We start from the raw sequence: 18,295 nt of genomic DNA on the forward strand, positions 1-18,295 counted from the left end.
TAGAGGGGATTCATATTTGGGGCCCACAAATTGCCTTCCATCTTACAGCACAAATTACGGAAAGGGGCAGGATATAATTTTCTTCGTTGAGCCTGGGATGGTATAAAGTACACACAAGTAAATGTTTATTTCTATTTTCCAGGTCTACAATTCGAACAAAGACAGTCAGAGCGAAGGGAGTAAGTATGTCCCTTGGATAATTTCCTACACCTGGGGTTGGGATGGAGCTTTAAAAGTTGCTGCTCTGGGAAAGAGCCACCAGGGGGTGCTGTGGGCATGTTGGGTCTGCCCCTTTCCCCTGGCGCTGTGTGAGGTGTTTCCACACTGACTTACTAAGTCAATGACTCCAGGGCATTCAGTGAGCTTGACTGGCAAGGCTGTAATGACACCTTGCATTATATAACCCTTCGCACTTTACAAAGCATTTTCATGTATATTATCTCATTTAATCCTAGTTCTTGATAATGTAGCTCCAATCACCATTTAAAAGCCACTTAATTGAATAATACACAGCTCCCCAAGAACCCTGTCCTATGGGAAAGCCAGAATTGCCTCCTAGCTGGTCTTGTTCAAAGGACTGGAGAGACAGCAACTGTCTTGGTGATGGCTTAGTAACTCTGTGTTCTTCGTAACATTTTTGAAGAGGAAAGAGTAGAAATGGTAAACTCTGTAATAACACTCTTCTTTGATGGGAGTGACCCTGGGCAGTCTCGGTAGAATATACAACACATTTCCCCTACTGCTGGTTCTGAGCACTCTGGTTAATCATAATTTCCAAGGGCACCTGTAACCTTGCAAAGGCGATGGGATTAAAATGAAAAGCTATTGCGAGAGTGTTTGGACTGATGATATCCTTGGTGGATAGAAGTACGAACCAGTTCCTTCCAGGCTGCTTATAAGAGTGCAGAGGAAGTCCTGTCCCCTTGCCTCGAATTTGCTTTATAAAATCCACTTGAAGACAAATTCAAATATAGTGCAAACATGAATTCCAGTGATATCAAAAAAATCAGTAAAACAGGGCCTCTCCATGTGGACAAAAGGATGAGGTATTTCTGTGTGTGTGAAATCCCTTAAAGGGCAGAGATTTTCCTTTCGTTCTTTGCAAAATACAGATTTTGACCAGCAGTTTTATATAAAATACTAAGTAATTTGTATTGTTTGCTATTGGTACATTAAGAGGCCTTTCAGGGAGGGGAAAAAGGTTTTTCTTTTTTCTTTTTCCCTCAAGAATTGAATAAAGGAAAATATTTTCAAGGAAATAAGTGCTCCTCCCCCTCCCCCCGCCCCAATCATCACGTGGGATTGTTTTAGTGTATTTGAAATCAAGCCTGGCTAACTTTTCTAAAGTAACAATGGCAGGGGCGCCTGGGTGGCTCAGTCAGTTGAGCATCCAACTCTTGATTTTAGCTCAGGTCATGATCCCAGAGTCCTGAGATCCAGCCCCACATCGGGCTCCGAGCTGAGCATGGAGCCTGCTTAAGGTTTCCTCTCCTTCTGTCTCTGCCCCTCTCCTGCACATGCGTGCATTCTCTGTCTCTCAAAATAAATGAATAAACATTTAAAAAAATAACATTAGCAAAAACCACAGACATAAAAATGAAAGAATATGGAAGGCCGTAGAGTAACTCACAGTAAGGGAGGAAGAACTAAAGAACCAGGTTTGAAAACATACCAGCTCTGGAGCCCCAGGAACCAGTAAAAAAGGGTCTTCTGAATAATAATTGCAGGTTGATGAAGGTCTAGACTGCTTTTAGTAGTCACCTCACTCTTCTGAAGATTCACATTCCCAGGAAGGGTAACAACAGGTTGGTCTAGGTTGGGCAGATGAGGAGAAAACAACACACTGTCACTCACAGTTTTAAGAGTATTGCATAAGATGGGAGCAGGGTAGTTTGCTGGACGGAAATCAGGGAATCCACCATAACAAGAGAATAGATACCCAAGCAGACTAAAATAAAATAACATGCCTGTACGATGCCCCAAGCTGGGACACACTATTCTATAATAAAGGACCCAAGAACTGTGGGAGATGAGATGCATCTGAATGGAGACTACCACCCAGAAGGTTGCTTGTGACTTGTGATAAACCTCCTCTCTGCTTGAGATAAGGGCCTATAGATTTGAAAGATGAACCTGCTTCTTTTAGGGGGCATGCCATCTCATCATACCATTCTGTAAGACCTTTGGGGAATATGCATTAGAAGCCAATAGCCTTTGACCCAGTGATTTATCTTAAGAAAATAGACTGGGGGACAAAAAGTTTGTGCAAAAAAGTTTACTGGAGCATTGGTAATAATAATAAAGACGGGGAGATAATCAGATGTCTACTAGGAAGTTGATTAAAAATATCAAGATACTATGTAGTCTTTAAAAACAAGAGCAATCTAAGTATATTTGTGGAAATGGCTCCCACGGTTTATTGTTAATTGAGGTTTAAAAAAATCGGGTTACAGAGCAATGTTCTTAGTAAAGTAAATTGTTTGACTCATCTAGATGTATTGATAGAAAAAGTCTGGAAAGACATTTATCATGAAATTGTTTATTCGGAGAGAGGGTAGATTATTGGGAGGGACTGACCTGTTTGTTTTTTTTTTTTTCTCCATGCTTTGCGTTGTCTGCAGTGAGCGTATATTTAAAATCATGGCTGGTAATAGATAGCATTTATCGACCACTTAACTATGTTTAAGGATGTTTTATGCATATGAACTTAGTTAATACTTGAAACACTGTGTGAGATAGGTACCTTTGACCTACTTTGTATATTAGGAAATTGAGGCTAATAAAGTCAGGGGACACCATTTAATCTGAATTCTGTGTAACCCCAGAGGCTCTACTGTTAACCACAAGGATATTCTGTCTCCTGAAGAAAAGAGCAATACAAGAAGTTCCATTTTGGAGAACACAGACCCTTGCAACAGTTTGCTCTTGGCATCCCATTATTCACAGAGTACAGAGAGCTGGCTGCCTGAAGTGTCTAATGATTTTTCAATTGCTTACCCTTTCATTTGGCAGACTGGAGAGAAAAAAGATGGGGTAAAACATATTGGCCACTTTTCAGGAGTAGTTTGGATAGAAATGATTTTTTAAAGTAATATTGCAAAAGCTGTTCTGTTCACTGATGTCCAAGCTGCCACGACCAGAGTAGGGTTCTAGATTGATGCTTTCTCACCTCCTCTGGCCTTGGGACCCCTTTTTTACATCACATAATGCCTTAGCCTCCCCTCCTTTCTGATGTGGTTGTACTTTCCGTATCTGTGGATTGAAGTAATTTTCATTTCCACTCCATATCCACCCATAGGGCTCATCTGCCACAGGTGGCACTATTGTCCAGGGTCTGATTGTTCAGCAACTCCCTGTCTGTTTATACCACAGTCAAAACTGTTCCAGAGGGTAGTCAGTCTGATAGGAATTTCAGAGTGTGACATTGCTCTTTTTGCCTTGAGTATCCAAATGCGAAATGGCTAACATTTTCCTTTCTAGAAAATGTTTTCATGGGAGTTTGAATGCCACCATTTTATCCCAGAGGCAGAATGTTTTGAAGGGCCAGGTAGCAAAAGGAAATTCCTCTGGGGACACTTCTGAATTTATCGCTTTCATCTTCAAGTTCCTCTCAGGGCATACAGTGCCTGCGGGGTGTTGGGGCCATAAATAATGCCTGTCTGCTGCTGGTACTTTCCAAATGGCCCAGTTGTCAGGGAGAGGATGGCAGCAGGTAAACAAACGCACATTTCTTCCCAGAGGCTTTTTCCTCTCTTCTTCTGTAAGCTCCATTTGAATCTCAGGTATAGAGGGTTGGAATTAATCCTTCTACCTGATTTGTGGCATGGGATCATCACAGGTTCCTTCCTTCCTTCCTTCCTTCCTTCCTTCCTTCCTTCCTTCCTTCCCTCCCTCCCCCCCTTTGAATTCTCTTCCCAGCTGTTACTTCTTTCCTCCTCTGAAGACCACCATTCTAATGAGTACTTTAAAATGTTTTTTTTGGGGCGCCTGGGTGGCGCAGTCGGTTAAGCGTCCGACTTCAGCCAGGTCACGATCTCGCGGTCCGGGAGTTCGAGCCCCGCGTCGGGCTCTGGGCTGATGGCTCAGAGCCTGGAGCCTGTTTCCGATTCTGTGTCTCCCTCTCTCTCTGCCCCTCCCCCGTTCATGCTCTGTCTCTCTCTGTCCCAAAAATAAATAAAAACGTTGAAAAAAAAATTTTTTTTTAAAAATAAAATGTTTTTTTTTTTTTGTGAGCAACGTATATTTTTTCTACCTGTATTTTTCAGTTATATAAATTATGATATGTGTTGTTCTTTTTCTTTGCTTCCTCAGCATTGTGTTAGGAGCCATCTACATTCTCCTGCCTGCTTCTAGACTGTGGCTTCTGTCTGCTGCACCCCGCACCCCGCCCCTGGTGTGTAACACTGTGTATCTGTTTTTACAGAGCTGCACACTCCATCTCCTCATGCTTCCAGCTCCTCATGACCACCACTAACACCACAATGAACATTTTTGTACATCTTGCACATCTCCCTGTGGGAGAATTTTTTTTGGAATATACCCATGCGGAGAATTGTTGGCCAGTCAAAGGATGTGAATGTACTTAGTTTGAGGGAATATTTCTCCAGAGTGGTCAGTTCACAGTCCCATTACCCCTACACGAGGATTTCTTCTTTTCTGCCAACTCTCGCCATTATTCAGCTTTCTAATTTACTGTCACCCATATAAATAGAAAATGATAGCTCATTATTGTTTTAATTTGGGTCTCTCTGATAATCAGTAGGTTTGAACATCTCTTTGTATGCCTGTTGACTGGGTTTCCCCTTCTGTTTATTGCCTATTCATGTCCTTTGCTCATTTTTCTATTTAATTTGCATTTTTTTCATGTTGATTGGTAAAGTTCTGTATTTTAGATACTCATCCCTTGTTGGTTGTAGACATTTTAAATACATTTTCCCATTTTGTCATCTGTGTATTAATATTATATGTGATAGTCTTGACTGTAAAGCCTTCTTATGTATTGAAATGCATCTTTTTTTATGCCTTCTGGTTTATGATTTTCAAGTTGTGTTTTAAAGAAGGCCTTTCTACAGTGCTTAGGTGGCTCAGTCAGTTAACGATCCAACTCTTGGTTTCAGCTCAGTTCATGATCTCATAGTTGTGAGATGCAGCCCTGCTTAGCACTGGGCATGGAGCCTGCTTAAGATTCTTTCTCTGTCTTCCTCTCCCCCTTCCTCTCTCTGTCGCTATCTCTCTGTCTCTCTCTCAAAAATAAATGAAAAGAAGAAAGCAGGCCTTTATGACCTATGTCACAAATATATGCACCTACATTTTGTTTTTTTGGCTTCATAATTCTTTCTTTCCCAATGAGGTTTCTAATCCAACTGATACCTACCATTGTATATAGTGTTTCATGAAGATCCAGTTTTATTTTTATCCACACGAAGACTCATTTTTCCCAAAAATGTCATTCTTTCTGGTTTTGACTTACAGTGCCGTCTTTATTGTGTATTAGGCTTGCATATCTGAGCTCTGTCTCTAGTTCTTTATGTTCTTGGTCTGTTTTCTTGTGTGCCAATACCTCTGTGCTTTTCATATGATGTCTTTGAGGCAAGTCTTAATGTCTGGTACTCTACTTTTTTTTAAAATTTTTAATTTTTTAAGGTTTATTATTTTTGAGAGAGAAAGAGACACAGCATGAGTGGGGGAAGGGCAGAGAGTGAGAGGGAGACACAGAATCTAAAACAGCCTCCAGGCTCTGAGCTGTCAGGACAGAACCTGATGCGGGGCTTGAACTCACCAACTGTGAGATCATAACGTGAGCCGAAGTCAGACATTTAACCAACTGAGCCACCCAGGTGTCCTTGGTACTCTACTTCTTAAGATTTGACTTAGCTGCTTGTGGACCTCTGTCCTTCTGTGTAATTCTAACATAAGTTTGTAAGCTCCTCAAAACCTTAAAACTTTGCTTTAGAATTGCATTGAATTATATAGATTAATTCAGAGAAAATTGACACTTTTATAATCTTCGGTCATCTCACAAAACTTGGACTATCTTTCCCTTTATTCAGATCGCCTGTGCCCTTCATCAGAGTTTTAGTCTTTCTGCCTAGAGGTCTTGGGTATTCTTGGTTAAATTAATCCTTACAAGCTAAATTCAAAAATCAATCTGCTATTTTTTGCCAATTCTATGGGTCTCTTACCGGGGATCCTGCTGCCATCAGGGGACCTTCCCTGGGTTTGTTCATAGATGTCAGGATTATACATCAGTGATGCTGAGTTTTTTCTTACCTGGTAGAGAAAGGAAGGGAAAAAAATACAAGTAAGGATACTAGAGAGGAAGGGAGAATGGTTTGTTATTCCATAAGCTGCTTTACCGATCACACACCAGTGCCAGTTACCTAGGCAGCTGATACCTGTCATGGATTTGCCTCCTTTCTCATTGCAAAGAATAGGACTCTGCCCTGGGCAAGAACCCCTCCTCCCAGTCTACCCTATCTGGCCCCTTGTGCCTCCTCAGTCTCCATGTCCTGTTGCTTGCCCTCCTTTTGACTGCAGCTGTGAGATTTCTCACCAGAGGCTCTCTGAGAATTGGTTTATTCTCCTTTGAAATGAGCTCCAGTAGGTACCAAGAGAAGAAGCCGAGAAGTGGCCTATTCCCCTCCAAGGCTGCTGTTGTCCTGTAGTCCCAGCTGAGGGACAGTTAGAGCATGCAAGAGAGTAATGGGAGGGCAGGCTTTCTTAGTGTGGGTTGATGTCTTCGAAGTTAGAAGTTTTAAATAATAAATGTCACTGCCTACTTAGTTCTGAAAAGATTAGCTTGTTTACAGAAATGCTACCCTCCCACTGCTTCTCCAGCTGTTTAAAGGCTGAAGGCTGACAAACTGAGCCGCAGAGAGCTCAGTCTCCTAATCTTGACTTCACAGTGCCACTTTCCTTAATGTGAATATTAATTCAGATTCCATGGGTTAATCAGATTATTTCAAAGGAATATGCCCAGGTTGCCTCAGACATGCCTTCTTGTGCACTTCAGACTCAGCTCAACACCGGCCGTCTGGCTTTTCGAGAGGATCTTGCAGTGGTTTATGGTGCTTCCCACTCTTGTTCCATGTTTTCTGGTTTGCTCCTACCTGAACCTTTCACTTGGTTTCCCAGCAGGAGTCCAGCATTCCTGGAGCACTTCACTGAATTAATAGCTCTTGGGAGTTTTTAAGTGCCTGTGGCCCTGGGCAGTGTGAGTGTGGAGGGGAAGGACACCCACAAGTAGAACATGTACCTTTGCCTTTAAGGAGTATATGGTCTGCTTTTGAGGTTGACAGCACCCAGAGATGATAGCCAGATGGCCCAGTGCGTGGTGTGTGGGTGAGTGTAATCGTCATGCTATCTGTAGATACACCTGCTGTGCAGACAAAATGCCCCGAACCAGTTGGTTGGAGAGTGAGCTCAGAATGGGGTTCCATCTAGGCTAGCAAGATTTAAAAAATGGGAACTTCCTACCTTCCCTCCTCTTCCTCCAGGAGAAGGAAATAGAGCACTTCCTCTGCTTCCACATCTCAGTCCCTTCTTTTCCTTCCAGTTTGTTGTTAATCTTTGACAGGAATCCTTTGTGTTTATAAAATGCTCAAGAAGTCACTGGAGTTTGTTATTTACACTGGGTCTTGTGTGTGTGGGGGTGGGGGGCGGGGGAAGCAGTGATTGGAGAAAGAATGCAAAGTTGGAATTAGGATTCACTCATCTGTAGGGTGTAGACATTGAATCTCCTAAGCAGCTTGAAAAACACTTATTTTTACTAACTATAAAAATCATATGAACTCATTGTAGAATGTGCAGGAAATACAGCATTTATTTTCAGAAATTCAATAGAAGTCATCTCTAATACCACCCCAGTGATATTTCCTTCTTGTCTTTTTTTCGTGATATCTTTCTTACATGGATTTTGTCAATGTTGACATGTATTTTGACTTACTTGGCATTACAATGAATATACTTTTGGCATCCCGCTTTAAAAAATTTATAAGCATTTTCCCACGTCATGAAAATTGTTTATGAATGCCATTTGCAATGGTTGTTTAATATTCTGTCATAGGATTATATCCACATTTCTTGAACTATTTCCTGTCAGTGGACTTGAATGTCCCTTCCAGATTTTTGCTCTTATGAGTAATATCAGCCTGAACACTCCTCTACATCAGTTTTTGCACATACCTCAGATAATTTTCTGTGGGTAGGCCCTGCCATGTGGATTGGAGAGAGCTGTTTTAGTGGAGGGCCACGTGAATCGTGTGGCTTAGCATGCTGGCACACTGGCTCTGGAACTGTGGGTCAGTGCAGGACATCTTTCAGCTTGCATTGCCTTTTATGTAAAAACGGGGGATAAATAACACCAACTGCCTCACGAAGTTGTGGTGACGATTGGAGTTTAGCAAAGTGTCTGGCATATTAGTTAAGAAATGCTTCATTACCGTTGGTTCTTATCTGTCTCATTATCTGGTCGTGCCAATTAGTGTGTCGTGTGAGAGGGGGAAAGCTCCCTGGATGGGCAGAAGAGTTCCTGAGGGGAGCAGGGAGCGGAGGGTGGCAGCTAACGCCCCTGTTGTTGTCAGGCCTGGCGCCTTGTGGGTGTTAGTTCATTAAATGACTACATTTCTCGAAGTGGCATATGCGTGCTACTCGTGGTATCTCTGATCGTTTTAGATAGTACCGGGCACACATTTTAAATTCCCATTTGGATTTGTATGTTTATTTCCACATTTATTAGGGGGAAAACACATGAACGTGTAAACCCTCAGGTTGTGTTAATGCTGTTGCTTAGCAAACCAGGAGGCCTTTTCAGTAAAGAGTCAGATAGTAAATGTATTCAGTCTCACAGTACTATGTAACTCTTGATATTGCAGTGTGAAAGCAGCCATAGACAACACGAAAGCAAATGCATGCTTGCTAATGAAACTTGATGTACAATCAGGCAGTGGTGTATTTGGCCCACATACTATAGGTTGGTCAACCCTTAGACTACTTTTTAAAAACCTACCCTGGTATTAAGCTACCTAAGATGGCATGAAGTTATGGCAGGCCGCATGAAAGCGGTACATCCATGGTGGGCATTAGTGGAAATGCTGTTCACAACGACCGAGTTTACAAATAAGCATTAGGCTTTAAGAAGTCCAGGTAGTATGGTCAAGAAGTAGTGGAGATGATGCTCAAACCAGAGTCGGCCTGATTGCCAAGGTCACGCCCCACCTTCCTCCACCTCTCGATACGCGTGACGTCTTTCCTTTGTTACGCCATCTTGTCATTTTATGGCAAACCCATTGGGGCCGTAAGGCCTTCCATCATCAGCCCCACCTGACCTTCTCAGCTCTTTGCTCTTGAGGGGCCATCCCATATTCTTTCTCAGAGAGCCTCCTCATCAGAACTATCAGTGGCTCCTCACATGCTGTGCATGATGCCCAGAGACCGTTAATGTGTGTCGGTGGCTCTGCAGCTTCCCAGGCACGGAAGCGTAACACAGCCCACTGCCCTTCTGCATGCATCAGACAACAGCCAGTGCTGCTTGGGTTCCTGTTACGTACATTCATCATTCTTTCAAGGCCTCATTCAGATCACATTCCCTGATAGTGTCGGATCCAGTCTTTTCTTGTTCTGTGAGGGCAAGATTGAGGACCAGGAGAGGGGATGGGAAGGTGCCATTACCTTGCTCTGTATGCTTATTGCCCTACCTCTGATTTATACATTCCCTTCTTCTCTGTGCCTCCGTTTCCTGTCATCTGTAAAACAGGAAAAAGAAAAAAAAAGAGTAAATCCCTCTTTTAAAAGAGGGATTTTTTTTCTTTTTTTAATGTTTGTTTATTTTTGAGACAGAGAGCATGAATGGGGGAGGGTCAGAGAGAGGGAGACACAGAATCCAAAGCAGGCTCCAGGCTCTGAGCTGTCAGCACAGAGCTGGACGTGGGGCTTGAACTCACGGACCGTGAGACCGTGACCTGAGCCGAAGTTCGATGCTCAACCGACTGAGCCACCCAGGCACCCCAAAGGGGGATTTGGTCTTAAAGATGGTAGGGAACGACTTCATGGGATCCTATGGGTCCCTGTTTTTAAAAGATTTTAAAGCCTCAGACATTACTAAGTTCCACAGTCTGGGGAAAGCAGCAGAGGACAGAAAAGAGGATTTTCTTTTTCCTTTTGCTTCCAGTCACCTTCGGCCTTTTGCTGTTAGAACACCCACAGTTGAGAGGCAAGAGAAGGCAGCCACTGGTAACCAGAATCCCTGTGGGATCAGAGCCATCCAGTGGCTGCCAGGCCTCCACCGGTCGGTAGCTTATAAATAGAACATTTCCCTTTTTAAACCTGAGAAGGATGGGCTGCATTAATGGGCATGGTGGCCTGGCCTCCTGAGTACTGGCCCACGAGGCAGTCAGCTGAGCACACCTTCCCCTCCAGCTTTCCATCCACGCCTTCCAGGCCGGGGCTGATAGGGGACAGGCGCTCATTCCCTCTCTTGCCTGAATTCCTTTCCAGCCTCCCACCCCCACCCCTTTTGGCCCTTGGCTTCCTCAGTTCCCCTCCCTCCTGTGCCATGGCAGGTTTCTGTGGCTGCCACTTTTATCTCCTGAGCCACAGGCAGGCAAGATGGTGTAATTCTAGCTCACCTAAGTGCTGACTTTAACCAGCTTGCTTTCCATTATCACTTGTGCATGCAACACAGTGGGTGTGGCCCACGTAGAACTCAAAATTATATTTAGTTGAGTGGTAATACCCTAGCTGGAGAATGATCCTGGCTGAGGAGCTGGGGGCTAGCAAGGGAAAAAGGAGAAGGAGCAGCTTGTTTTCTCAGAGATTTTGTTGCTTGAGATCTCAGCTATTTTGTTTGGTGGGACCCCATCCCCCAAGGATATGACTGGCGATCGTGCTCCCCTGGCTGGCCTGGACTGTCAGAAGTCTTTCTGGTTGTCTTAAATGACACTTAACAAACCATTCTCTCATCCTAGGCAGGTGTGAACCACCCCTTGGCATCCTAGTTTGGGCTTCCGCCAAGAACATCGAGCAGGTCCCTGGCTGCATCTTGAACTCCTAAAGCCCAGTGTACAGGGTTGTTGAGGCAGAGACTGAAAGATTTTCCTCAAGGCCCTCGATTAATGTTTATTGGGCACATACATATTACTGGGCTATGTGCTCAGGGTTTGATGTACATTCTGTTGTTTGATCCTTATAAGAGCTCTATGAGGTAGATAATATTATTGACCTCATGTAAAGATGAGAAAACCGAATCCTCGTTTTTAGTGCATACTGATGGCCTGTCAAAGTCATCCCTTCCTATCCTGATGAGAGTATTCAGAGTGTGCCACTCACATTTTGGCCTGTAAGAATCAGCAGAGGCTATCAAGTCCTGTTGCCCACAGTGGGGATAGTGTTGACTGGTAGTTGGGAGTGTGGACTGTGCAGAATTATTAACCTACATGGGTTGTAATCCCAGCCTCACTACTTACTGCGTATGTGACCTTGGAAAATTAGTTTCCCTGGGTCTCAGGGTTTTTTATCTGTAAGATGGGTATAACTTTATTACCTACATCATTGGTTTGTTGGAAGGATTGAGTAGGATTGGGATGGAATAGCAGTGCCTGGTAGTCTAAGCAGTCATTAAATGGCATTATCTGCCATTGTTGTTATTAATAACATCATCTTTACCCCAAACCAGAGGCTATTTATATAAAAGCATGACAGCCCACTATCTCTCTACAGTTCCTCAGAGTGCTGTTATGGACATCACCTTATCTGATTTTCACAGCAACTGATCTGTACAGATGAGAAGGGTTCCAGAGGCCAAGTACACCCATCTCCCACAACCAGTTAGTGGTAACTCCAGCCACAAATGTTCAGCCTCTGATTATGAGTGTCATCTCTAAGACGGGTAGAAGGTAAAGGCAGGAGAAGGGTGTAGGTGGGCAGGAGAAGTTAGTTCTTTGCTTAAAACCCTTCCTCTTTCAAAAAGGTGGTGATGATCTCTTTTGGTTGAGAAATCAGTGTGCAACCACCTATGCATCAAGGCAGAAAGGAATTGATGCTTCTCCACTGTAATTCCTTCTCTGGTTGCCCAGATCACCGTGCAAGAGACCAGGTGGTCCTGATGAAGCCGGTTGGCCTTACCATGGTGTGCGTTAAGCATGGCCCTTGCACAGCTGCCGGATTGGGAATTTTAAGGAGACTGCAGATGTAGAAACCTACAAGGAAACAGAGTCCTGCAAAGCCAGTCCACAGCCCTCATCTTGTGCCTTGTAAGAATCCAGACACTGCCACTTGGGCTGCGGTGTCTGGCTGAGAACTGGATCGCTCTTCACAGGTATCTTAGAGCCTCTCTTGACTCTGGTGGAGAGCTGGTAGGTTTATTCCAGGCCAGGCAGGGATTTCATCTCTTTCCTCCTACTTAGTTTGCTTTCTTTACTCTATGTCCCTCTTGGCTTATTTGTGTGTGTGTGTGTGTGTGTGTGTGTGTGTGTGTGTGTGTCCACAGAAACCATGAAAAAGAAGATAGGTGCCTTTGTACCTGGTAGGCTAGGGGGAAAATTCCGATTGTCAGTGTTTGTGCTTAGGGGTCAGGGGATGAATGAGATCCCAGTCAGTCATATTTGTACTGTGCATCCTGCTGCAGGGCCCCTGAACTCTAGAAGGTACCAGTGTGTTCAGCCAGCTGCTCGGCATTTGAGGCTCCTGGAGTGTGGGGATTTCTCTACCTGTTGGTTTCTGGTGTCTCAGCTGGTGAAAATGTGGATTATATCTGTTGCTTCATCCAGAAAATATTTATTATATTTATTGATGCTACAGCAATGAACAAGGCAGATAACGTCCCTGTTCTCATGGAGTTCTAATGAGAGAAACTGACAGATGGCAAGTAAACAAAGGTATACATTCAGGTGCAGAGAGGGGCTAGGAAGAATTAAGAGCAAAGAGATAGTGCCTAACTAGAGAAGAGAGAACTAGATACCTGGAGCAGAGAGGCCTCTCTGAAGAGGTGACATTTGAGCAGACACCTGAACAAATGGAGGGAGTGTGACATGTTAGGAACCAGCAGAGGAACCAGCATGTGCAAGGGCCCTTGAAGTGGAGGGGGTAAACCAGCTGTGTTCAGGGATTATCGGGAAAGGCTGCAATGACTGGATTGGAGGAAGCCAGACGGAGAGTGGCCAAGTAAGCTGGGACTAGACCGTGTGAAGCCATGGTCAGGAGGAAAGCTTGTGTTCTGAGTGTCATGAGAAGTCCCTGGAGAGTTGTGATCAGGCAAGTGACACATGAGCCAGTGTGTATTTTTAAAAGATGGCTCTAGCTGCTGGTAGAGAATAAACTGTGTGAGGCAAAAGGAGAAACAGTTGGAAGGCTATTGCAGCAAGCCAGGCGAAAAACAATGGTTGCTTGGATCAAGGTATTAGCAGTGGGGATGGTGAGAAGCAGTTGGGTTCTGGATGTGTTTTTAACTGATGACTGATGAGGTTGGCTGATAGATTGGAGTGAGGGCAAAGCAAGGATCAAGGATGACTGCGTTGAAGTAGATCATCTTGCTGGTAGAATATGGTACCCTTCCATCCCATCCTTCCAGCCGGGTTGAATATAGTTGTCTGGTCAGGCACAAATTAAGACAGTTGTTCCCAAATGTGTTACTTTTCTATCATTGACTTCATGTTGTTGTTTTTTTAACATATATGTATACCACTAGTATTGTTACTATGTACCTACTAATTTTCTTAAATGAATTCACTCTTTTTAACTTAAATTTATTTTATAAATAGAGTATGTCGTGCTATGTGTAATAATAAGGTAAATTTCTAATATTCATTGAAATATGTACACAACTATGACTATTAGAAATATTTGTGAATCATTTGGAGTCATTTCATACACCAGTAGTAGCACAAACAGCATTATATTCTGAGATACATAGCACTGGTAAATGTCTGTTGTTAGATGGGGACTGTGGAACAGATGTTGATAGCTAATTAATTCCTAACAATCATTTCTGTTCATCTGTAGTGATAGTTTTTTTTTTTTTTTTTAAAGCTCATCTATTTTTGAGTGAGAGAGAGAGACAGAGCAAGCCGGGGAGGGGCAGAGAGAGAGAGAGAGAGAGGGAAAGAGAGATTCTGTGCTGTCAGCACAGAGCCCAATGCGGAGCTCCATCTCACAGACCATGAGATCATGACCTGAGTTGAAACTAACAGTCAGACTTAACCAATTGAGCCACCCAGGTGCCCCTTTAGTGATACTAGCTTTAATTGCTTGGTATACAGTACAATACAGTACATCGTTGTCCCAAGTGTGCTTCTCAAGCCTGCTGGAGTACAGCCTGTGGGAGGGTGCCCACAAGCTCCCTGGCAACAAGCATGGTCCTGGTTCTCTGGTCCACTAGATTTGAGAGCTCCTGGAATAGAAAGGAAAGAATCCAGAAAACATGATCCCCAGCCCCCAGCCCTGAATGGTCATGTGGCCTTGAGCAGCAGCAGACTGAGTTACAGTCCTGGTTCCACCACTCATTAATGCCAGAGCCTTAGTAGAAGTTCCTCAACTTCATCTGAGTCGAGATTTCCTGTCTACAAAATAGGGGTGTTGATGATGAGGATACGATGCATTTAAGTGCTTAGCCCAGAGCAGTGCAGTCTGTTCAGCAAGCCTTAGCTTCTGCGGTCATTGTTACCACTTAACAGCGTGAGCCTGACTTGTCTCATCATAAAAACTTAACAGATACATTGGGAAAATCAATTAAGCTATAATATATTAATATATTTTATAAACAGCCATGTGTCATCGTATAAGTTCATTGTACTCATTAGTGTGGAAACATCAAGAAGTTATTAGTGAGGACTGTAACAGTATTTGCCCATGTGATTATTAAGGGGATAACATGAACTTGGATATGAAAATGTTTCATCACCTGGAAAGTTTGGTTCAAATGTTGGTAATACTGCTAATGACCATTTATTGAAATAGCAAACAAGTCAGTGTATACATTTCCTTTGACCCTTGCAACACTCAGGTGAGTTATCCCCGCTGTACAGGTGAGGAAAGGAAGTGTCAGAGGTGTAGCATTTATCCTATGAGTGTGGCAGAGACCTCAGTCTAATCCAGGTCTGTCTGGCTTCAGCCAGACTCTTCGTTCTCTTCCCAGATACATATTGCTTCTGTCTGGGTGACTTCAGTTAATATTAAAGTTGGTTCATACTCCCTGAATGTATACGTCTGGGGAGCAGAGTATAGGACAGAGTAGGCAGTAGCATGGGATGGGGCACAGGGTCTTGGAGTTGAACTGGGATTAAAAACTGGCTGTGGGTAATCCCCAAAGTAGAGAATTCACACTTGGATAATTAAGAAGCAATTGGCCACCTTCCCGGGCCCCATTGGAAGCTTCTGAGAGCCACCACCATGAAGACTGTTTCCCAGGGGCCACAGCTGTGAAGCCCTGGGAACTCTCAGTCTTCACATGATTAGGAGAAAGGACCTGAGCCCCTTGAGTGTGTTAGCCAATTGGAAGTCTATTCTCCAGATGGATATGATATTTAATTCAATGTGGGTGTTTCTCTTCATGGCTTTTAATGGTGTTGAAATTGATTAAATTCAGAATGAGTGAGGTAGGCCAGACTTTAAGAGCAAATCATGTTGGGAAATTGAGTACATTCCTATGGTGAGAACATGCCCCTGGAGCTGTCCATAAAATGGTGGCCTGCTCATAATAACTGCAGACAGTTTCCTATATCCATCCACATTAAAAATGGGGCAGTAACTTCCTTTACCTCTCAGTTCTTTCATTTTTATGTAAACATCCTGTACTTCCAGAAAATTCCATTTCTCCTGTAAAAAAAACTTGAAAGATTTTTGTTGAATGAGATTCCTGGGGTAAGACATTTTAGGCTAGGAAAAACCTGTTGAATACCAGCTTTAGAAACATAGGTAATGTGTTCTCGTGTGTTGAGGCTAATTCAGTAGATTAGCTCCTCTCTATTGGAAAAGGATTTGTCTTATGAGATCTGTTAGAATTCCCAGGATGCATGTATGGGGTAACTTCGGGGTATGTCCCAGAGAGTTGTTTTCACACACTATATGTCCCATCAGTCGACCTGTGGTGTGGAAATTTCCCTTCATTCAGAAATAGTGATTTGACCACTTTTTGCCAAATTTCTCGATGTTCTGAGTACTAAGAACTCGGTTAGAGCAACAGCCAGTCAGTGATTTTCAATAAAGGGGCTACTGGACCTGAAGAATGAGGTGGTCTCTTGGATGGCAAACAGCTCTAAGGGAGAATGCTCTGGTTTTCTAGGGCTATTCTTGACCTCCGGCCTGTCTGACTGTGTAGATGGCCCAGATTGTATGATGTGGAAAGAACCCCGATACCCTCTGTTTCCACCAGCCACAGCTTCATACCATGTACAATTTGGTGATGATAATGCCTTGATGGACAAGCAAAGGATTTCTCTAAGTGTCTAGGAAAATTGGAATTTGGTTATATCTTCTCTGTTTTTTGTCTTGGCTTGCACATCTTTTATTTTTCCTTTCTTTTAAACTCATTCTTGGAGCTATAGTGCTAGGTGGTGATACCTCTTCACACTGACACAGAAAGGAAGGAAGTAGTTAGGTCAGGCTCTTCATATCTTTATTTAACACTTGGATCTTCACCAAGATTAAAAATCTAGGTACCAGAGTTTAAACAACTCATCTACTCTCGGGTTTATAACAGTTGGAGTTTGAAGGGTCATTTTTGACTACATCACACTTCCCCTTAGGGACCCTCCTCATCATACTTCATATCCAACATGATCATAGACAGTGAAAGGTAGAGATAGAGTACTGAATAAAATAATTGAGTAAATATATGCATGCACCCTTGCTTTCCTGAATGCAAATCTGATTGGGTAGACAGCATCGTAGAAATAAATAGAAATTTAGAGTTACATTACACACTCTGAAGGAGAAGTTGACAGTGCTATGTCCAAGTTCCAGTGGAAACATGAACCAGGTAGAGAAGTCAGGAGGGCATTTTTGAGCAATTGACATTTGAGGGGAGACCTGAGGATTTGGAGTAACTTGGGCCATTGGGCTTCCAAGTGAAATCCACAGTGTGTACAAAAGCTAGAGAAAAAATGTGGTCACTTGGACGCTCTCAAAGTCAGTTTGGTAGAATGCTTAGGTGTGGAGTCATGGCGTGAGATGAAGCAGGCCAGGCTAGACCATACAGGGTTTTGTGGACCATGTTAAGGATTTGGGTTTTCTTCCTGAGAGCATTGGGGTGCCATTGATAGATTTTAGGGAGGTGATGTGATCTGGTTTCATCCAGATCACGGGGGCCACAACGTGGAAGACAGCTTGGAAGGAGCCAGAAGAGGTAGGAGGACACCAGTTAGGTGGTCTTCACAGCAGTCCTGGTAACAGATGATGGAAGCCAGCACCATGGTGAGTGACACAAAATTGAGGGACCTGGTGATAATTTGAATATGGGAGTAAGAAAGGAGGAGGAGAGTGCAAAGGGTTTTGCTCATGGTTTTATTGTAGTTCTTCCCCTCTACCATCACCTACGCACCTCATTTTCTTTTATGGTAGAAAGGGCCAGGGAAAACATTTCAGGTGAGGTACCATTGGATTCAAGAAACTATAGAGCATGTCTCTCCAGCTGGGCCATCAGCTTCTTCCTTTGAAGCAAGAAAGTCATTGGATTGAACCTTATATAGTAGGTTGTTGTTTCGAGCCCTTTGCAGTAAAACCATCTGTTTCTGGGTTTAACCTGCTTCCCTGCTCTCGGTATTTGGGATATCTAGGGTGTCTAGGCATAATGATGTAAACTCCAGCAGTCTGCCAAGCATCCTTCCTCTTCTGCCCTAAGACCCTCCAAGTTGGCTGAGCGTCAGCTCAACTCTGAGTGTTCCTGTGTTCTCCATAGAACTTTGAGAAAATAGCTTTGTGTGACTCTCCTCTAAAAGGAGACAAAGCAAGAAGGCTTCAAAAGTTGAAGTGAGGGGCATGTGGGTAGCCCAGTCAGGTAAGCATCTGACTTTGGCTCAGGTCATGATCTCACAGTTCCTGAGTTGAAGCCCCACATCAGGATTTGTGCTGATAGCTCAGAGGCTGGAGCCTGCTTTGGATTCTGTTTCTCCTTCTCTCTGCCCCTCCCCTGCTTATGCACGCACACTCTCTCTCTCACTCATCTGTCTCTCAAAAAATGGATAAACATTGAAAAAAAAGTTGAAGTGGAAGTTAAGAGGACAATACATTTCTAACTTGGAAGGTTAACCTGGATATTGGGTGTGAGCTCTATGACAGTCATCTTAGGACAACTGTTGGGGCTGCC

At 43.5% G+C, this 18,295-nt stretch overlaps 1 protein-coding gene across 7 annotated transcripts in view; it reads left to right on the plus strand.

Annotated features, from left to right (window-relative positions):
• The window catches only part of ARHGAP26 (Rho GTPase activating protein 26), a 427,184-nt gene that overhangs the window by 227,541 nt on the left and 181,348 nt on the right, over nt 1–18,295 (plus strand). For all 7 annotated transcript variants that reach the window (XR_007152434.1, XM_047860210.1, XM_047860227.1 and 4 more), the window contains exon 12: nt 143–179. Coding sequence is in view for 6 of the 7 variants with exons in the window: in XM_047860210.1 (XP_047716166.1) it covers nt 143–179 (37 nt within the window). In the remaining variant the exon portion in view is untranslated. The remainder of the gene's footprint in view (nt 1–142; nt 180–18,295) is intronic.

This window comes from Prionailurus viverrinus, chromosome A1 (genome assembly GCF_022837055.1).
Source record: "Prionailurus viverrinus isolate Anna chromosome A1, UM_Priviv_1.0, whole genome shotgun sequence".
In the NCBI taxonomy this organism is placed as follows: Eukaryota; Metazoa; Chordata; class Mammalia; order Carnivora; family Felidae; genus Prionailurus; species Prionailurus viverrinus.